At 49.3% G+C, this 22,516-nt stretch overlaps 1 protein-coding gene across 3 annotated transcripts in view; it reads right to left on the bottom strand.

Moving 5' to 3' along the window:
- GAS7 (growth arrest specific 7) overlaps positions 1 to 22,516 on the bottom strand; it is a 287,263-nt gene that overhangs the window by 136,794 nt on the left and 127,953 nt on the right. The window contains exon 1 of one of the 3 annotated variants that reach the window (XM_055256002.2): positions 6,645 to 6,768. The exons of 1 other annotated variant lie outside the window; for it this stretch is intronic. In XM_055256002.2, coding sequence (XP_055111977.1) covers positions 6,645 to 6,668 — 24 coding nt within the window. In that variant the 5' untranslated portion in view covers positions 6,669 to 6,768. Of the gene's footprint in view, positions 1 to 798; positions 1,055 to 6,644; positions 6,769 to 22,516 lie in introns of those variants that run through there. One more of the 3 variants, XM_055256007.2, reaches the window with a different exon arrangement.

Below are 22,516 nucleotides of genomic sequence, written 5' to 3'. Positions count from 1 at the left end.
ATCAATGGCTTCGCAGGCCTAGAGCCCTCCAAGTCGATACATTTGTAAAAGACGTGGTTTCTTGGCTCGCATGGACTGTCCGCTAAAGTAACTAAAGCCATTAGACAGACAGAAAGCTGACGGAGACCCGCCAGTAAAACTCACAGGGCGGAGAACACACGCAAGTCCACGAGGGCTACAACCATAGAAAGCTGCTGGGGTAAATGAAAACAAGACCCAGAAACAAACATCGTCCTTGACCAAGAACCGCAAACAAACCAGTGCAAGACCCCGGCAAACTTCCGAAAATGGCCGCATATGCCTTCATTTGAACACTCTTGCCATGGGCAAGGACACTCCAAGAAAGTATCATACTCCAGATCGATCGCTCAAGCTCCCAATGAGACAGGCTGGATAACAGGCAGGAAAAACGGGTTAAGTTTCCCTTTTTCCCCAGCATTGGATATCCCCCAAATCACATTCACTGCCTTTATCTCACCACTAGATCTTATCTTTTTGTTGTTTTTAGTAGCTAAAGGACCATTGTGGACCAGTAACTTGATATACAGTAGTTTATTTGACCCTTATAAAAACCCTGGGAGGGAAGTATTTATTTTCATTTTATAATCGGGCTAGCCTGAACCCAGTGGTCTGTCTCCAAGGCTGGTGCTAATACCATCTCACCCCACACTGTCCCCCGATTCCTCCATCTACAATCAGAGAAAGCTGATGGGCTGAATGAAAATGAGCCCCAGAAACAAACCTGGTCCCTGACCAAGAACTGCAAAAGGCAGTTCCCAAAACACTTTCCCATCATACCTGAGGCTCCTCTGCAGCGTCTAGGCATCTGATATCCAAAGGCAAATACTCCAGGGTGGAAGTTACAGTTGAAGCCAAATTGATAATCAGGTAGAAGGTAACAGCAGATTGCCAGTGGGGAGCCTCATTAACCGGTGGGAGGGGTCCCAGCAGGGAGAAACAGGTCTAAGAGGGCAGGTAGGAAACTACCAAGAGAAGCATCTCCACAGCAAAGAGCCGTGACCAGCACCCTCGAGTGAAATGACACCCTAGAAGGATGCCAACTGAGTGCCACAGACTGCGTAGCTGTGAATTTTGTTTTTCAGCTGGCTGAGCTGGGAGTCACAGAAGGCAGCCCCTGCCCACCCATGCAAAGCAAGCGGCACAGGCTGCCAGAGGCTCCGTCCTCACCCTGACGCACTCACACTCAGTCACCAGAAAGCCCCTCTCATGTAGGCTGAATTCTGGAAGCTTGGGTTCAACTCTCCAGCCCAGAAGGGGAACCACCTTGCTCTGTCTAGTGGGCCAGGCTCCTCACTTTGGGGCTGTCTCCTGGGCAATTTAGCCCCTGCCCATGCCCAGCTTCTCCTCCCCCGTGCACAGTCACACCTCATCCCCACAGCGGCTCTCTTTTGGGTGGCCTGAGATGAGTGGCCTTCATCCCTTACTCACGGGAGCTCCTCGAGAACAACAATAGCGTCATACTCAAATCCATCCCCATGCACAGAAAATGTACATAATAAACACACATTGGCTAGACGGAGTTCTTCCTGGTCTCTGAATAGGGTTTTCAGCTCACCTAGAAAGTGGGTTTCTTACTTTCCTGGGGTCACCCAGGCACCAAGGCAGGGGAAGAGAGGAAAAGGAGAAGGCAGAGCAAAAGCACTGCCCATACATTTATCTATTTTACCCTAGGAGGGGTCTGGGCTACTTAAATGCTCTCAGGGGTCCCCAAACCACAAATGAATAAAATGGACCAAGGGGAAAAGATCATCAATGGCTTCGCAGGCCTAGGGCCCTCCAAGTAAATACATTTGGAAAAGATGTGGTTTCTTGGCTCACATGCACTGTCCAGTAAAGTAACTAAAGCCATTAGACAGAGAGAAAGCTGAAGGAGGCCAAGTGATCTTCTATAAAAACAGCAGTCTGAGTTACCAATGCTGGATCTGAAATGTACATATGTGGCTGGCTCTTTGCCTATATGATTTTAAAGAACTGGCATATTTTCACCCAAGGACCCCCAGCGCCTGAATGCTTGGTCATCCTGGAGAAGCCCCTGTTTGTAGGGTCACACACCACCGGCCCCATGGGAAGGGAGCCCAGGAACCATCTCTCCAGAACAGTTGAAGGCACCAGGCCTCTTCATCAACGTGGCATCTGTGGAGCCCACAGATGCAAGTGCTGAATCGTCTAGAAAAAACGGGACTGAGATTTGCTGAGATCTCAGAATCTGGAAGAACTCCTCCAGCCCTCTCCGCAGGTACTAACTCTGCTTGGAGGGACACAGCAGTGAGATCCTTAACTCCTCTTTGGCTAGGGAGCCTCACCTCTCTCCCGCATGGGTCTTAAAAGGAGAGGAGAAAGTGACAATAACAGGTGCTGGTGTCCTATCCATCCCCTGAGCATCAGAGTGGTGATTCTCAAGCTTCAGCACGCATTGGAAGGGCTGTTAGGACACAGTCTGCTGGGCCCACCCTCCAAGCTTCTGGATCCGTAGGTTTGGGTACCATCCAACTATCTGGATTTCTCACAAGCCCCCAACTGATGCAGCTGCTGCACACGTAGGCACTCCACTTTGAGAATCACTGGTTTCAAGAGAAAAACAAAGACGGTCTGTTCTAAATCGACCTCTGGACCTAGAAGATTAATCTTTAGGAAACCTAAATTCACTTTCAGAAAGAAAGAGACTCTTTCAACTTTTTTTTTTTTTTTTTTGAAAAGCATGGCCCTCTTACTTTCCTTCTTTTCATAGACATGGGTGCAGGGAATATTTCCTGCTTTCCCTAACCATAAGAAAAGGAATCCAAATGAAATGAATAATGGCAACTGTTGCACTATTGGCCTTAGCACTGGTAACAGCAGAGATGGGTGGGGACTGCGCAAATTGGAAACCCACCACTTATCATCAGCATATTGTTGCCAAGCAGGGCGGCAGGCTCTGTGTTGCTAGAGTGTCTCGTTTTTGCAAGAGAAGCTGGAAATCTGGATTTTTAATGTAAAACCTGCAGATTTTAAGATGTTGGCAACCAACTGAAACATTTTTAAATGAAACCATGGGCAACCAAAAACAATACAACACCAAAAAACCCCCCATGATTCTGCATTTGATTTTGCATGCTGGCTACCAGTGTGCAACACCTGATTGTACCTGTCGGGGACCTTTATAAGCAGTTGTTTGAAGAGGGGGTTCCCTGGTTCTAACGAATTGAATACCACCGACCTTAGACTAAAGTGCCAATCAGCACGTCTGCTCCATACCACGCATCCTTTTAGCCAGGACCTCTTACACTGGTGGGTGCAGCTGGGTGCCAGCTTCCAGGGGATCTGTGAACCCCTTCCAAGGGCTGCAAATGTGTGGCCCGCTCCCACCACCCGAGAACTGGGCTCCCTGATCCTGGGCTTAACCTTCTTTGGAACGGAAACACAAGACAAGATTCCTGAGGCAGAAGGGACCCTGGAAAGCCTGTCCTACTCAGCCTTTGGAAAGACGGGCAGCTCATCAGCCGAGAAGGTTTGGAAGTGGAGGAGGTGCGTAAGAAAGCTGAAACAGGTTAAGGAATGAGGTAAACCACCAGGAGAAAGCAGTCAGGGGCTACGCCACACATCAAGCAGGCTGATAGAAGAGAAGGAATTTGGGAACGGAGGAGGAAGCCAGCCAGGCACAGTGGCCTGGGGTAGGATAGGTGCACATCCTCGGATCTGAATGCGAAATGACACAGCCATCGTGGTGAGCAGAGAGATGCCCATGGGTAGCAAGCCCAAGCACTGGAAGCTAGCACCTGGGAACATGGGGCATGGTGGGAAGGAAGGTTGGATCCACGCCTCGTGGGAGGTGTAAGGTACCCAAACCTGCAGAGGTAGGGAGAGTAGGAACGTGTGCTCTGGGGCCACTGGGAAGAATGCATGGTGATGTGGCCGTAGGCATCCTCACTCTGCCCATAGGAGCTGTCCCCTGGCGGACCTCAGGCCCTGGCCACCTCCCCGTTCCCAGACTTCCCGCTTTCCAACTGGCTTGTTCATCCCTGTCTGTACCACATTGCACATCAGCTTCCCAAAATGACATTGCATCCTGATCCTCACCCCACTGAAAACCCGTCCCCTCCCTTTCCAGGTTGGCCAGGTTTTCTCCCACAAGGAAATCGGCAGCCACCTCCTGGAGACAGTCCAGGCCCATTCAGCCACCGCTGGAGGCCAGCAGTTTTCAAACTTTATTTTCAAAGTCTGATTCACAATAAAAAACACATTTTACTTCACAACTCAATATACAAAAGCAAAGCAAAAGTTTCATGGAACAATGCTTGCCCTTGCCACAGGTAACACGCTCTGATATTTTCCCGCTCTGGTTTTTGTGCGGGTTGACACTGATTGCTTGCACTGTGTGACTCATGATGTATGGTCTGGAAAACAATGCTTTACCTGGTCCCAATCTCCATTTTTAGAATCTCTTTTTTTAACTCCATCTCCATCAACAACCCCTATAAAGGATTCCTTCATGACACTTTCTTTGACCCACCAGGTAGAAGTGAATTATCCCCAATTCTGAATCTCCCAGCCCCTGCAGACTGTATATCATTCCTGGGCACTTAGATGATAGTCATATAATTTTTCTCTTTTCTAGAACACGGTCCAATGTCCGAGTGCTGTGGTTGATACCTATAATCCCAGCACTTTGAAATCGCTTGAGTTAAGGAGTTTGAGACCAGTCTGGGCAACACTGTGAGACCCCATCTCTACAAAGAATTTAAACATTAGCCAGGCATGGTGGTGCATGCCTGCAGTCCCAATTACTTGAGGGGCTGAGTTGGGAAGATTGCTTGAGCCCAGGAGTTTGAAACCAACCTGGGCAACATAATGACAGCCTGTCTCTACAAAAACTTTTAAAATTAGCCAGGCATGATGGTGCACACCTGTAGTCCCAGCTACTCAGGAGGCTGAGGTGGGAGGATCCCTTGAGGCCAGAAATTCGAGGCTGCAATGAACTATGAGCATGCCACTGCACTTCATGCTGGGGAACAGAGTGAGACTCTGACTCTGGAAAAAATAAATAAATAAAAAATAAAAATAAATAAATAAATAAAAGAACAAGGTCTGAGTTTTTGGCTCCAACACTTAAAATATCTGTCAAATGGGCTGGGCGCAGTGGCTCATGCCTGTAATCCCAGCACTTTGGGAGGCCGAGATGGGCGGATCACGAGGTCAGGAGATTGAGACCATCCTGGCTAACATGGTGAAACCCCGTCTCTAGCAAAAATACAAAAAATTAGCCGGGCGTGGTGGCGGGCGCCTGTAGTCCTAGCTACTCAGGAGGCTGAAGCAGGAGAATGGCGTGAACCCAGAGGCGGAGCTTGCAGTGAGCCGAAATCACGCCACTGCACTCCAGCCTGGGCTACAGAGCGAGACTCCATCTCAAAAAAAAAAAAAAAAAAAAAAAATCTGTCAAATGTTTGATGTGATAGAAGCCTGAATGACATATTCTGACAGCAATAAGACTGTACTACATTTCATACCATACTAATCAGATGAGCTGTCTGAAGAAACTCCATCTTCAGACAACTCCTCTGGCTGGGCCAGTGTTCTGACACCGGTGTCACCCTCTCCCAGCCACAGGAGAACAGAGATGTGGCCTGCTATGGTGGGATGCCTTATAGTTTGCAATCCACTCTGCTCTCAGACACATCACGCCCCTATCACAGTCCTCAATAGGTTCACACTGGCCATAACATTGACTCACTGCAATGCCAGGGGAAGATATTTAGCACATCTTGAGGTTAGCTGGGGAAATGGAGCCTCAGAAAAGTTGACAAAACGGTCACACAGGTAGAAAGTGGCTGAATCCACGCAAATCCAAGTTTTGTAGATTCAAACTCCCATGCTCTTTCCAGAGGCTGATCCAGATCAAGTTATACAATCCTGTGTTCATTACACGTCTCCGGCTTGCAAAACCGGAAAGGAACATCCGGTCATGCTGTCTGCGCTGTACCCCCTTTCACTTTTCTGTACACCCACACACGGCCTGGTCCCATGACAGAATGCACACAAACGTGGCATGCATGAGTAAGTCAGAAGACTGGTGTGGACCTGGTGTCCCGTCCCACTTTCCCCAGAGCAGCTGCATGACATCTGGCAGAGCGTGTCACCTCCCTGAGCATCTCCCTCATCTAGAACCTGAGGGAGCTGTATCTGCTGGTTCCCAAGGACCTTCTCAGGCTTATCCTGAGAACTCTACCATGCCACTTGGAGCCACGTGGCCTCTACAAAATCTCGCTACACTGGGGAATTAAGAAAAGGCAAACTGAGGAGAAGATCCAAAACAGGAAACTGAGGTAAATCCCAGGAAATCAAGAAAAACTCACTTCCCACAGAGCTCATCTCAGATACATCCTCTGCCCAAGTGGCCTTCTCTTCTTTCCAGACCCTTGGGTCACAGTGCGACCCAGACTCACTGGATGCATGAGGACTGACACACAGGAAGACAGAAGAGTCTCCCAGAAGCCCCCAGAGCACAGCCAAACCCTAGCCAAGCAAGAGGTTATCCAAGGAAGATTTCTCCTCCTACAGGAGTGGTGGCTGCCTCGCACTCAACCTGGTCCAATTAGCTTCAAGCATCTCCATCAAAGATAACCAGCAGAGCCCTGGTTCCAACTCACCTCAGCCTCGTGGTGTGTCCTCATGCAAATCTGACACGCTGGTCATTTTCTGCCACCATCCCCACATCCGCTGCTTCCCCGTGGCATCGACTAATCCACTGTGCAAAGCAGCATTTATATATAGAAAGTTGCAGCCACGCAGGTTAGCATTAAAATAGAGACTTGACGTTGCCGTGGCAACCAAACAAATGATATTCAAAATGAAAGAGAAGTATTCTGCAATCGGGAAAGCATGTCCACAGCCTTCCAGGGCAGCTGGGCCGCTTCCCCCTGAGGGTGGGTGGGATGCCTCTGGAGAAGTGCCTGGTCCTGATGAACCTCCACCTCCCCATTAGGTCACCCACTCTGCTTTCAGCTGCAGCCATCATCCCCTGCTCACGCTCCTTCCGGTCTGGAGTGGACCCGAGGCCAAGACACTGAGGGAGTGTGATGATCCAACCAGGTAGAGCAATCTGCAAAAACTCTACTCCTTAAAGCGCCGAGGAGAAGCAGCCCTGGTGCTTTAGTAATGATGCTTCTGGAAACAAGGCTGGCCTTCTGCCACTGCCTGCCACAACGAAGAGTCGAGAGGCCAGCAGCTAGCCAAGTGACACTGGGCAGGCTTCTGTACCTCTCTGAGCTTCCAGCTTAAAATGAGCCAGGAATGGGAGGAGGGAGCAGCAGCGTAGGGTCTTCAACCTCATGACTCCAGGATGTGCGACTTTTCCCTGCTACCACCACCTCCTTTTTCTACATTCCTCTTGGATATTGCTGAAGCCCCAGGGCCAGACAGAAGCTACTGATTCCCAGGTCTGGCACATGGAATAACCCTGTCACTTTCATTCTGTACACCTGGCCACCACCCAGAAAGCCCGCAGTCCCCAAGACAGAATGTCTAGATTCTGGTCTTCAAGGAGCTCCTAACAAGGCTAGGGGCCTTGAACAAATCTTAGACCTTTCTGGGGCTCATTTCTAAATGTCAAAACCAAGTGTGATCTAGAAAGACTTAAATTAAAAAGACTGACAATACCAAGTGCTGGCAAGGATGCAGAGCAACTGGAATTCTCATACGTTGCTCGTGGGAACACAAAATGGTATGGTCCTTCTGCAGGGCAGTGTGGCAGTTTCCTGCAACATTAAACATACATTTCCCACGTGGCCCAGCGATCCCACATGTAGCCTGTGTTTCTGAACCAGGAGCGACTTTGTCCCCTGACCGAGGACATTTGGCAAGCCTTGGACAGATTTACGGGTTATCATGATGGAGGTGGGAGAGGCTGAGGGAGTGCATTAGCTCCCTGCAGAGACACCTGTTGTTTCCAAAGAGACACCTAGAACCAAGAGTACCTCTGACCTAAGCTGAGGGCCACAGAAGGGCCTTGGCTGTGCAAATCCACCGAAGGCTCTGTAAATGGCCTCCCTTCTGACCCAGCCCAAGCTCCTAAGCCGGGACCAAAACCGACTGTGCCAATCTGCTTCCCTCTCCTGGAGCAGTTCCCAAACCAAATGCAAACCTCATGGTTGCCCCACTGAACCCTGGAAGAACACAACTTCCTACTTACCCAGAACAACAACTTCAAAGCCACTTTGCATGGTTGCTGGCTCCGAAGCCACACAGAGATGATGGATTACAAGGATGAAATCAGAACCATATGGATTTCATATTCAGCAAAATAAACAGAATTACAGCATTGGGGTTGGGCTCAAGAAACCAGGGGGCTGTGTGTTTGGCCCAGAGCCCAGGCTTGGTGGCCCCCAGCATGGGCTGGGCTCTCCCGGCCTCTCCTCCCCACCCATGACTCCCACAAACAGCGCCAGGGGCGTCCAGCCTGCTGTCTGCCCCTCCTTGCCAAGGCCCCAGCAAGCAATCCTGCTTCGGCTGACATTTTCGTGTTTTATTAAGTTTTTTTATATCCTCTTTTATGGCACAGTTGAAGATAGTTCAGCTTCTTTTCTAGCTTCATCCAAAGATGCACACAAGCACCAACAGGAATACTGTGTTGTTAATGAGAGTGTGACAGCTCTGGAGCCTCTGGGGGGAAGCTGTGGGAGGGGGCAGCTGTGGCACCCACCCCCTTTCGGGCCCCTGGTTCATTTCTCCCACAGCGAACTGTGCTGGGCGTTCCCACTCCCAGCCTCCCTCTCAGCCCAGAACAGAGAAACTCTTTCCTCTCCTGGTTTCTAGGGGAACAATATGGCACTCCATGTGTAGCCTGTGTTTCTGAACCAGGGGCAATTTTGCCCCCAGGGGCCAATGGGGCAATATTTGGTGACATTTACTGGCCAAGGATGCTGCTAAACACTCAACAATGCACAGGACCGCCGCCCACAACAAAACAATCATCCAGCCCGAAATGTCAACAGCAACACGGCCGAAAACCCCGGTGCAGACACGCTGACCAGGCTTCACTTGGTTTCCTGTGCCCCCGACCGAGGTGCATGTCCACAGAGGGATCAAGCTCAGGACTTTTAGAGATCACAGACAAGTTCTGACCTACATGAAGCAGGAAATTTACTATTCTGGTAATTACTTTAAAGTAAATTCTAGGCTGGGCACAATGATTCATGCTTGTAATCCCAGCACTATGGAAGGCCAAGGCGGGTGGATCACTTGAGGTCAGGAGTTCAAGACCAGCCTGGCCAACACGGCAAAACCTCATCTCTACTAAAAATACACAAATTAGCTGGGCATGGTGGTGCGTACGTGTAATCTTGACAACTCAGGAGGCTGAGACATGAGAATCACTTGAACCCAGGAGGTGGAGGTTGCAGCGAGCTGAGATTGCGTCACTGCACTCCAGTCTGGGCGACAGAGTGAGACTCTGTCTCAAAAATAAAATAAAATAAAAAATAAAATAAATTCTACAACTGATCGGGATATCATTTGATCTTCCAATGATTCTCCATGGATATAAAGAAAAGTTAAACAAACTTTAAAAACATAAAATGCATCTTGCCCATAGAAACCACACGAACACAGTGGGCACAGATCATTTAAATATCCTGATGTGAATAACTTTAAATAACACAGCTAATTCTGCTTTGCTGGTGGGTTGCTTTTTGGTCTCAGAAATCCCTGAACCAGCAAATCAGGGCTGCTCACATCCCTATTCTCTCCCTTTCCTTTCTTCTCTCCCCCAGGAGTGCTGAGCCACCATTAGCTGACGCTAATTCCTAATGACCCTGCAGATCTCAGCTCCCACCGCAAATGCCCTCTCACCCCCCAGGAGCCTGTGGGTAGCCGAGCAGTCCTGCACAACGTGGGTGAGGCCTGCAATACTCGGGGCAGCCCAGGGGAAGGCAGGGATGTCCAGGGAGCTCCATCCACACTGTGTAGACATCGGGGGCACACAGTAGGATGGACCCCTCCTGGACCCCTTCCCCCAGCAAAGGCAACCCTTGCCTCGCTCTGTGCTCCCACTTACCTGCTGGCTGGGTTTCCCAGAGTGGGCCAAGAAAGGGAAGCAGAGTGGCTCTGTGGTGGTTTCATGGGGTTTCCCCCAGAGGAACAGACAGGCAGAGCTTGCTAATGCCACTTCTTTGTCATTCTTGCAAAAGGAGTGCCTGCTCCTGCCTACCTCTATCAAAATAATAGGCAACGGCATGGTGGCACCTGGCACACGTGTGTGTGTGTGCACGTGTACACGCATGATACTCACAAAGACATCCCATGTCCTACACCACAGGAGAGCCCCTGCCATCCTGCTCTCTCTGCTGAGAGAGAGGAAACCTCTTATTTAACTTCTCTGTTGCAATGATCCACCATTTTCTGCCAAAGCTACCATCTCTGCTTCAAAGCAGGGAAGCAGCAGCTCCAGCAAAGCCCTGACAAATCATCTAGGTTCTACAGTTATGCTTATTCCAGAGAATGAATTCAAGGTTCAAACAGTTCGGCAGTTTGCCCCAGGCAAAATGGGGCAGTGTGCATACACTTAAACAGCTAATAATCGCGGTGCTGAGATCAGGGTGTCAGGGTGAGGACCTTGTCCAAGGTCATGCTCCTAACAAGATAAGACACTGAGGGCTGAGCCCTGCACATCTGGCTCTGCAACTCTTAACGCATCACCTCCACTCTAACCTGTTCATCACGGCAGCTTCCTGACCACCCTCTAGTATGGCTCCACCTGGGTCACCCTCCCTGGCCAAATGCTTCCTTCAAGACACTCAGGTCATGGGCTTCCCCTTGCACGGGTGGTGAGGCGGGCAGAGGAAGCGTCTTCTTTTTCATCCAGCCACAGCAGTTCCTTTGTTGCCTCAATGCCCCCAGTGAGTCACCTCCTCCAAAGGCCATTGCCAAAGAGAGCCCCATTTTAGCACGAGCGCTCGTCCCCACTTCCCTTTTCCATTTCCCAACATGGCCCTCACTAGCTCAAACATCAGTCACATACGTGCCAACAGAAGTTCAAAGATGCTCTGATAATATGATTTGTAAACATGAGGTCCCAGCGGCGGCGGCTGCTGCAGCTTCTTGGCTCTCTCACTCAATCCCCTACACCTTCTGGGGCCTCCCGGATCGACATCTTCATTTCCTGGGCTCTACAACACGCGGGGACTGTGAGTCTGCTTTTCACACATGGGAATCTCGTGCCAGAGGCTGGGGCAGAGGGAAAGCCTCACAGCATGATCTGGCATTTCCAAGCACACCCTGGGGATCTGTGAGCTAGAAAGCACAGCAGGCTCTCGTAGCATCTGTATGCTGTGTGGGCCTGCCCAGTGGCCATACGTACCCTGGCTTCTGAAAGAAGCACCCTGATTTTTCTACTGTGGAACCACCTTACCCCATTCTCAGCCCTCGAGGTTTCCGGGAGCAAGTGGCTCCTGCCTGGCCAATTAGCATGTGCCCTCTCCCCAACCACAGTACTAGTTCACGAAGGGGCACATTACCCATCTGGGGCTGGATACCCAGAATTTGGTTTTGGAATTACTGGGGAAAGATGTACTACTATGACAGGATGCAAGCCTGAAGCTGCTGATGGTCACGTTGACACCTTGCAGGAAGTCTCACTGAGAATGGAACCAATGCAGAAGGAAGGAGGCTGATGAGGAAGAGAGGGAATCAGAGACAGAGAAACATCAGACTGCTGACACTGTTTCAGCCACTTGATCAAACCATGCCTAAAGCTGAACTTCCTGGGACTGGTCCTTTTTTGTTTGAATCCAATTTGAGTGGGATTTCTTTTCATTGGATCTCGTTCTGTCCCTAGGCTAAAGTACAGTGGTACAATCATAGCTCACTGCAGCCTCAAACTCCTAGGCTCAAGTGATCCTCAGCCTCTCAAGTACCTGGGACTACAGGTGTGTGCCACCACACCTAGTGAATTTATTTTTTATTTATACAGATGGGGTCTCACTATGTTGCTGAGGCTGGTCTCAAACTCCTGGGCTCAAGTGATTCTTTTGCCTCAGCCTCCCAAAGAGCTGGGATTACAGGCCTAAGCCTGAACAGGGTTTCTGTAACATTTAATAGAAAGAGTCCTGGCTAACAGTTCCTTGGTAAAGGGCAAGGTATACAGATAGCAACAATCAAAACTAAAGAACATAAAGCAGGGAGAATTTAGAGATTTGGTTCCTTTCTTGAGCCTGCACTTGTGGGTAAGCTGCTCTTCCAAAGATATCTGCATTTCTGAAAACCTTCCTTTGGCCACTATAACACTTGGTGTCTTAAAGCAACAGCAATGTATTCTCTCACAGTTCTGGATGACAAGCGTCCAAAAATTAGTATCACTGAGCTGAAATCAAGGTATTGATGGGGCCATACTCCTCCCAGAGGGTCAAGGGGAGAACTCAGTCCTTGACTCTTTCAGCTCCTGGTAGCCGCTGGCATTCCTCGGCTTGTGGCTGCACCACTCAAATCCCTACCTCCCCAATCATACCCTTTGTCTTCTGTCCGTAGTCAAATCTCCTTCAGCTTCTCTCCTAGAAAGATGCTTGTGATTGCATTTAGGGCTTACTCGGATAACCCAGGAAAACCTTCTCAACTCAAGATCCTTAACTTCATTGTACCTGCAAAGACCTCTTTTCTAAATAAAATAACATTCCCAGGTTCTGGGGATTAGGACACAGACATATCTGGGAGAGCCATTATCAGCTGCCCTCATCAGGCCAAGTCGGACCATGGATCAGAAATGTTGCTGTCAATACCTCTGATACTTCCCCAGGTCCCCCTGGCTGGGACCTCTGGGGCCAACTGTGCCAGTCACATAGCACTGGAAGAAGAAAAAGAAGAAATAGCCAGAATGTTGGAGCTGAACTCAGAGTGGAAGCTATGCAAGAGCACAGAGTGCCAGGGAGGTTGAACAGGATTGAGGGTCCCAAAGGAGGCCTATCTAGAGCTCAAGTTAGGGGGCTGTATGCTTGGGGCCAAAATGTAACTTGACCTTGAAATAAGATTAAGGGAATTAGAGTATACCCCTCTCCATACCCCCATTTCCCCAGTGACCAGATTGCTATGGCGTAGGGTAGGAAGGCACCATCGATAGTGGAAGTGGGAGGGAGAGGAAAGCAGGGATTGAGGAAACGCAAGACAGACTGTGACAAGGAGCCAAGGCCAGGCTAATTTGTTGCCCAGGCTGGAGCGCAATGGCACGATCTCGGCTCACCACAACCTCCGCCTCTCGGGTTCAAGCAATTCTCCTGCCTCAGCCTCCTGAGTAGCTGGGATTACAGGCATGTGCCACCACGCCCAGCTAATTTTGTATTTTTAGTAGAGATGGGGTTTCTCCATGTTGGTCAGGCTGGTCTCGAACTCCCGACCTCAGGTGATCCGCCCACCTCGGCCTTCCAAACAGCTGGGATTACAGGCGTGAGCCACCACTCCCAGCCTGGTCAGGCTACTTTTTTTTTTTTTTTTTTTTTTGCAGAGACGGACTCTTGCTATATTGCCCAGGCTGGTCTTGAACAGCTGGCCTCAGGCCATCCCCTCACCTCAGCCTCCCAAAGCACTGGGATTGCAGGTGTGAGCCACTGTGCCTGGCCTACAAGGTCAATTTTTTTAAAAACAGCTATTTATTTCAAGGTCTATTAAGTAGGAAAAAACATATAACTAGTTCAGAAAGCCTGAGATGTGACTGTCATTCTGCAGGACATCATGGCAGCCTTCCTCTGCTTGGACTGGCTCCTAGGGTCACTGAATTTTGGAGTCAGGGGGAGCATTTCTAGGTCACCGAGTCCTGACAGTGTAGTGGTGAAGAGAGTAGACTTGGGAGGCAGACTGCCTGGGTTCAAATCCATGCTTTGCCAGGACAAGTTGCTTGATCTAGCTGGACAATCTCAAGTCAGCAATTCCCGTGAAAACAAAAAATAATAATGATATAAATATTAATAATAATACCTGTTACAAGGATCAAATGAGTTAATAATGTACATAAAGCATTAAAAATTGGCCTCTCCTTGCCGACACTGCAGGCAAGTGAAAGCTCCTTCTCCCAACTCCATGGTTCTGCCATCCTTTATAAAAGGCTCTGATGAAATCTGGGGGAGGGATGAGGTGGGGGGAGTGGAGTTTCCAGCCCACCACGGCAGAGGCTCCTCTGCCTTCCATTTTATTCCAACTCCCTTCACTTCTTCATGCAGACAAGTGCCCCACTTCTTTTTTTTTTGGGACAGAGTCTCACTCTGTCGCCCAGGCTGGAATGTAGTGGCGCGATCTTGGCTCGCTGCAACCTCCGCATCCTGGGTTCAAGCGATTCTCCCACCTCAGCCTCCCAAGTAGCTGGGACTACATGCGCATGCCACCACACCCGGCTAATTTTTGTAGTTTTAGTAGAGACGGGGTTTCACCATGTTGGCCAGGCTGGTCTCGAACTCCTGACCTTGTGATCCTGCCTCGGCCCCCCAAAGTGCTGGGATTACAGGTGCCCGCCACCACACCTGGCCAAGTGCCCCACTTCTGAGCTTACCTCAGCCCTATACCCCCACCCCCTCTGGCTAGGGGGTAATCAGAAGGAAGACCAAAAGGACCAATGCTGAATACTTGCCTGGTGATTCACACAGAACAATCAGGCCAACCTTAAGCTAGGAATGTCTGCGAACACCTGTCCTAGTCCCCCTACACCATGACATTCTTTGAAAATACAGCCTAGACACTCTCCATTAACCCTGACCAGCCCTGGCTCAGGGTGGGCCTGATCGGAGACCATTAACCCTCTCCTGTAAGTCTAAACAGAGGCTCAGACAGGGAGAAACAGATTCATACATAACTGAATCAGCCCCTTCAGAGGGAAGTTGATATCGACATCCCTTAACCTTGACACTAAGCACTGAGGTGTGGTCACTGCTACATTTTGTAAAGAATCGGGGTGTGGCCTCTCTGATATTATAGGTCCAAACCAATGGTCTCTACCTTGGTCATTCCCGTGAAAACTATTTTGGGATTGTGCTCTGTCCTTCAGAGGCTTAACACAAACCATACCTGAGACTTCGGCCACACATAAACACACCCCAATACTTCCTCCCAAACCTTTTAAGCTGCTTTGTGCGAAGCACAGTGACATCACACAGCACCCCAAAGAGGGACAGGCACCCCCATATGTGCTTGATAGGCCGGCTCTTCCCAGAAGCATCACCAACTCCTTCAGGGCGCTTCCCTAAGTTTGATTCTAGGAGAACTTTTGTGGAACCTTTGCTAGGAAGCCCCTGACCCATTGAACCAGGATGACCCACTGACCTAGATGAAGCCCTGGGTTTCCTTCCCTGACCTGAAGACAGAGGCAGGCTATGCTGGGAGTCCCCAAAACCCCCCTCAGCTCTGATGTTTCCCAGAATGACTCATGGGACTCAGCATATGTTTTACTTCTGATAAAGACTTATGGCCAGACACAGTAGCTCACACCTGTAATGCCAGCACTTTGGGAGGCTGAGGCAGGAGGATCGCTTGAGGCCAGGAGTCCAAGACCAGCCCAGACAACATAGCAAAACCCTGTCTCTAAAAACAAATAAACAAAATTCGCGAGGCATGGTGGCACGTGCCTACAGTTCCAGCTTCTCGGGAGGCTGAGATGGAAGGATTGCTTGAGCCCAGGAGTTTGAGGCTGCAGTGAGCTAGGACTGTACCACTGCACTCCAGCCTGGGTGACAGAGTGAGATCCTGTCTCTATTTTTTTTTTAAGGGTCTTATATACAGCAAAAGGATACAAAGCAAAATCAGTGAAGGGACACAGAACCTGGGACAAGGTCCTGAGAAAACCAGGTGCAAGTTCAGGAGTCCTCTCCCAGCAGAGTCACATAGGATGTGCCTGATTCCTCCAGCAGTGAGTCCTGATGGCATGTGTAAAACACTGTCTAGCAGGTAAGCTCATTACAGACTCAGTGCCCAGAGTTTTTATAAGGAGCTGGTCATGTAGGCATCCCCTGCCTAGCATAAACACAAATTGCAGACTCCCTGAAGAAATCCAGGTATTCAGCACAAACCGTATTACTTACATGAACTAAAGTTTAGAGAACAGCCACCCTTACTATTTAGGGAATAGTAGGAGCCCTTCCTAAATGCAAGTTCCCAGACACCAGCCAAGGGCCAATGCTGCAAGCAGGCCTTTCTAAGGAGGGCACCCCAACCTGCTATGTTGACTCTCTGCACAGTGTCCGTGGAATGATTACTTGAAGGGATCTCCCCTTTTGTCTGGCCCATCCAGTGGCAGAATCCTGCCACTAAATCCTCGACAGGTGACAAGCCTCTCAAACACTTGTGTGGACAGGGAGCTCGTTCCCTCACAAAGCCTCCTCTTCCATGTTCCATGCCTGTGATCCTTGCTAGCCCGGGAACACCAGCCTCTGAGTTCAGTATTTCATGCCAATAAACACTTCACATAATAACCACCACTACTATGATGCTGGGTCGGGCCTTGCGCCAAGCACATGACAAGCACGAGCTCAGTTAATATTAATGTTTTATGATGGAGTCAACTATGCCTTAGAGACGCAAAGCGACTTGCCCAAGGTCACAGTGTTAATGGGTTTGAACTCTGGTCCATTTGACCCCACGGCCGGAGACCCTGAACCTCCCACACGCAGTATCTCCTGGGATCCTATCTTTCACTGATCACCATTATAATGTTCTGCACAGTCTCATACCACTTTTCCCTCTTATTTGCTAGTATTTTTAGTTGACTCACTTTTTTCTTTTAAAAATTGCACCGAACAGAAAATTTATGTGAGTCTCTGAATGGAAAACTAGTGACATTTGCCAGAAATCTATAATAACCATAAAAATAACCACAACAAACACCAAGCAATGTTATTCAATCTTTGCTGGATACTGCTACCTGCTGAGGCCTGCCCTCACCTGGCACCTCCCAAAACGTTCTCCTCAATGTAATCAGAAGCAAGGAGAGAACTGCAAAAGGAATACCCTTCTCTTGATGTGATTCACTGGTACTGACAGTCTCGTCCATAGGCCACCTAAACCCATCTTGGCACAGCATCTCGGGAAATGCTATACTAGACCATAGGCACTAGATGACCTGCCCTGTTGAGCTCACTAGTCCCGGCAGGGACTCCTAGCTTTCTGTGCACCCCACTCCCCTAGCCCCAGTCTTGAGGTTTGTTCCATCTCCTTCCTCTCTCATTCACTCTCATTTATTCTCCAACTTTTGTGGCCACTAAGTCCTGGGAATCATCCAGCCACCAGCCTGGGTCAGCTGCCCAGCCTTCCGGCCCAGCTCTCCCTTCATTCTCTCTTTTTTTTTTAATAATTTTTATTTTTTGGAGACGGAGTCTCGCTCTGTCATCAAGGCTGGAGTGCAGTGGCACAATTTCAGCTCACTACAACCTGCGCCTCCCGGGTTCAAGCGATTCTCCCGCCTCAGCCTCCAGTGTAGCTGGGACTAAAGGCCTGCGCCACCATGCCTGGCTAATTTTTGTATTTTTAGTAGAGACGGAGTTTCACCATGTTGGCCAGGCTGGTCTCGAACTCCTGACCTCAGGTGATCTGCCCGCGTCAGCCTCCCAAAGTGCTGGGATCACAGGTGTGAGCCACTGTGCCCGGCCTCCCTTCATTTTCTTTCTGTTTTCATGGGCTCTGCTCAGCTTACCAGGCTACTGGCCTGGTCTTGCAGAGAGAATGCCAGCAAAGATGCCGTCCCTCCTGCCCTACTTTAAATCTAGGGTCTAGGGAGAGGGAGGCAGAGGCAGAATGGGGACATCACAACCTAGGGGACAGAGGTTGGGGTGGGGGCGAAGGAAGAGCATACAGAGAGCAGAAGTCGGAAATGTGCTATTAGGTTGGTGCAAAAGTAATTGCATTTTTTGCCATAAAAACATGGACAAAATCGCAATTACTTTTGCACCAACCTAAATATTTCTCTAGAAATCAGGGACTCCCACATCCCCATTGCTGTCTGACTCCTACACAATCCTCTGGCCTGGCATCTGGAACACCTGCTCAGCCCAATCATGAACTCAAAGCTGCCACCTGACTGGGTCAGAGGGTCCCACACAGAAGCCAGTTGGTGGGGTGTTCCCAGCCAGCAGGACCACAAAGAACTCCAAGCAGAGAGAGCCAGTGAGGCGACTTGAGAGCTCAGGCTCATGAGGCAAACAGAGCTGTGTTTGAGTCCCAACTCCACCACCCCCCTGGGGCAAGTGGCTTTGCACATCTGAGAAATGGAACCAAAAATATCACATACTACTCAGGGTTGTTGTGGGAAGATGCGAATCACCTTGGGTCTATGCCCAGGATACATTATTTTCCCAGAGCTGGCTGTGGGACTGGGGCCACAAGAACAGAAAATGGGTGAAGGCAAAGTACAAGCATAGTCACCCCCGTGTCACAGAGAACAGCCAGACAAGAGGAGGTGGGTGCAATCGGAGGCAGCGTCAGACAGCTGAGGGCTCACCCTGCAGACCAGAGGCTGCCTACAGGACCACTGCGTGTGCTTTGCTTGACCTGCAGACCTTTTAAAAAAAAAAGTTTTGACTTAGCTTCAAGCATACAAAAACCAAGAAAGGTCTTGTGAAAAAAATAAATAAAGGCCAGACACAGTGGCTCATGCCTGTAATCCCAGCACTTTGGGAGGCCAAGGCAGGCAGATCACCCGAGGTCAGGAGTTCGAGACCAGCCTTGCCAATATGGTGAAACCCCTTCAAATAATAACAATAATAAACAAAAATTAGCTGGGCATGGTGGCACGTGCCTGGAATCCCAGCTACCTGGGAGGCTGAAGCAGGAGAATCGCTGGAACCCAGGAGGCGGAGGCTGCAGTGAGCCAAGATCGCGCCACTGAACTCCAGCCTGGGCAACAGAGACTCCATCTCAAGAAAAAAAGAAAGAAAAAAATAATAAAGATTTCAGTTGTCTCTTGAAAACTCAGGTGGGCCATACAGCAGGTGCTATCAACAGGATGAGGAGAAATGCTGCCATGTTCTCCACCATTCTCTATCACAGTAGTCTGCAACCCTGGCTGCCCATGAGAGTCACCTGAGAGCTTAGAAATGCCCTAAGAAGCCCCTGTCCCATTAAACCAGGATCCCTAGGGCTGGAGGTGGGGGCTGATCTGAAGTCATTGGCCCTGAGGAAGCACCTCTACCTGCCTCACTCAGTGCTATTACCTGCCCGGCCCAGATGCTACCTGCCCCGATAGCTGGTTCAGGCAAGATTCAGGAATAAGGAAAGACTGGGGCCCCGGAAGACAAACCCAGCACGCAGGCCCCTGCCGGCAGCCCCAGCTTTAACTTAGTCCACTCCACAATATCTTCACTGGAGGAGATGAGGAGCTGGCTTGGCATCCCTGTTCCCCTCCCCCAGCCTTCACCCATGGCTGCATTACCTCTATCCACCCTGAGAAGGACAAAGCTCCTGAAGGCCAAGACTGTGTGTGGAGAAGGGCCAAGGCAGGAGTCCCATGGGCATTCAAGTCCCAGGTTCTCCTGCTGTCTAACAGATGCTTCTGCCTTCAAATATGCTTTCTCTAAAACCCTAGAGCCACACCATCACCTTAGAAACCCCTGGTTCCATCCCTCCCTGAGAAAAGCATCTATCTGTCCACAAGCCTACCCCGATCCACAGAAGTCGGTATAAATGTAAGGGAAAGAACAGACCAGATGGCATGCCAGCACCATTTCCGAGATGTGATGGGGAGAGAGGCTCGGCGAAGTGCCGGCGCCCGAGGTCTGTCTGGCCCCGGGATTGGTGCATTAGTGGCTTATCTGCAATTTGGGGTATTTCCCACTGGTTTTGTGCCATTTCTCTAAAAACGGGAAACTAAAAAAAAAAAGAAAACAAAAACAAAAAAACAAAGTGGCGTCATCACTCCCAGGCCCATTCCATCATTCTAAGCAAATGGAGCGAAGTGGTCTATGTCTAACCCAGGACAGGCAGCACGACGGAAATAAAAATGGTGGCCCTCCCCCGCCCAGGACCAGAGTGACAGCAAGGCAAACGCTCACTGGAATGAGGCAAGGAAATGGGATTTTGATTGCATACATAAAGTGTGGCACAGCCAGAGAACAGTGACAAGTGACGTGTGAATCACACAGATGAGGGCTTCCCAGGACTCGACGTGTCCCAACAGGCCGTGTGGCTCAGCCTGAGAAACAAGAAAATGAGGGCAGATGTAATCACCATGCAGGTACCTCAGCGAACTAATTCCACCCCAGGGGCTCTGACACAGCTGGAGACAGGCCTGCTTCAGGACGCACAGTTTAAGGTCAAGGGTCACTCCTCCCCAGCCAGTGCAGGCTTGGATCCTTCACACTCACTGGTAACAATCCTGAAGTCAGAGCACAGGACTTATTCTCCAAGCACAGGATTATTTTGCTGTCCTCAAGCACCTGGGGAGAGCAGGTGACAATCTACACCTTGCTACTGAAAGCCTTGCTGTTATATAAGACGTGGTCCACAGACCAGCAACACTGAGCTTGTTAGAAACACAGCATCTGCGCCCCGCTCCCCCCAAGACCTCCTACATCAGACTGTAGTTTAACAAGCGCCCCAGGTGAATCGTGCGCACATTCATGTTTGAGCAGCACTAATTTAAAGCTTATGAGCTATTTTACCAGCGCACAAGGGAATTTCTAGGTACTACTAGGTACCGATCAAGTGCGTGACAGCTACACGGGCGCTTGAGGAATTTCGAGACAGTTTCAGTTGAGGCATCTCACCCTTTTTTCTCAATTGAATTCAAGGCTGCAGCTACTTCCTCAGTTCTCTAACTCACTTATCAACCAAGGCGATCTCAGATGAAAATGTTTTCCCATAGCCATTAAGCCTGGCAGAGTAACATCTCAGGATGTATTTATCCACCTGTTTACTTATTTATCTGTGCTTCACGCTTACTCAAACATTTATTGGGCACCTACTATATGTCAGGCGCTGAGAATATGCAGATGAATGACCACAGCCCCGTCCCAGGCAGAGCTTACTTTCCGGAAGAGAGAAAGATGGCAGGCAGTCACGTGGCAGTGTGATGGATGTATGCAATGATAACAGGAGAAAGCAGGTGCTGAGAAAGGAGTGGGCATCCAGAAAGTTCCGGGGAGGGGTGGTACTGCCCAAAGGTGATTCTAAGGACAGGCTTTCTCCTTGCCAGGCTTTTCTCTGCTTTTCTTGCTCCCTCCCATCTAGCTTTCTGCTGGATTGATTGCATATTCTTTATTCCCCCTCCCTCCACAAACTTTGCATTTATAGAGTCTATTTATACCACTTAGGTGTTTACACTGACATTTTTAACATGTACACTTGACTTCAAGCAGAAAGCTAATCAATAGCTCTTTTCTCCTTCTGAATAATACAAAACCCTGGAAGGGTTTCACTTCGATCTCCTCCCTCCTACCTTCTCAGTGTTGGGTAGCATGAATCAGACAAAGATGCTATTTTCCCCCAAGTTCTGGAACTCTCTGGTTATTTGTTCTCTCCTGCCACTGACAATTTTCCAGGAAAATAAAAATTCCAAATTGACTCAAGAGGAAATAGAAAACCTGAATAGGTCTATAACCTTCAAACGAATTGATTCGGCAGTCTGAAATCTACCTTAAAAAACTGTACCTGTTGGTGTGGTTTTACTGATAAGTTTTCTCAAATCGTTAAGAAAAAAGACTTAATCCAATCTCCTCCAGAAATAGAAAACATTCAGCTCCTTTTTATAATACCCTGATATCAAGTTCAAAGAAAAACAATGGGAGAAGAAAGGAAGTAAAAGCTCCTAACACCTCACCTAGAGAATAGGTGTAAAAATTATAAATAGGCCGGGTGCGGTGGCTCACGCTTGTAATCCCAGCACTTTGGGAGGCCGAGGCGGGCGGATCACGAGGTCAGGAGATCGAGACCATTGTGAAACCCCGTCTCTACTAAAAATACAAAAAATTAGCCGGGCGTGGTGGCAGGCGCCTGTAGTCCCAGCTACTCGGAGAGGCTGAGGCAGGAGAATGGCGTGAACCCGGGAGGCAGAGGTTGCAGTGAGCCGAGATCGTGCCACTGCACTCCAGCCTAGGGGACAGAGCGAGACTCCGTCTCAAAAAAAAAAAAAAAAAAAAAAAATTATAAATAAACGTTAGCAAATCCTGGAAATGCAGAGATATTAAAATATCAGAGAATTTATTAAACTCACCACATCAAAAGAAACTACAAGAAAAAAAATAGGATAATCTGGATGCAGAAAAAGCACCTGACAAAACTCAACACTCATTTGTGATTAAAACTCACACACCAGGACTAAAGTCTGATAAAGTATAACTATTGAAAATTAAGGGCTGGGAGCAGTGGTTCACACCTGTAATCCCAGCACTTAAGGAGGCCAAGGTGGGCAGATCATGAAGTCAGGAGTTTGAGACCAGCCTGACCAACATGGTGAAACCCCATCCCTACTAAAAATACAAAAATTAGCCAGGCATGGTGGCACACACCTGTAATCCCAGCTACTCAGGAGGCTGAGGCAGGAGAATCGCTTGAACCCAGGAGGCAG

This window comes from Symphalangus syndactylus, chromosome 20, assembly GCF_028878055.3.
Source record: "Symphalangus syndactylus isolate Jambi chromosome 20, NHGRI_mSymSyn1-v2.1_pri, whole genome shotgun sequence".
Taxonomy (NCBI): Eukaryota; Metazoa; Chordata; class Mammalia; order Primates; family Hylobatidae; genus Symphalangus; species Symphalangus syndactylus.
Note: the sequence above shows the minus strand (reverse complement) of the source record. Positions and strands in the feature narration are given on the sequence as shown.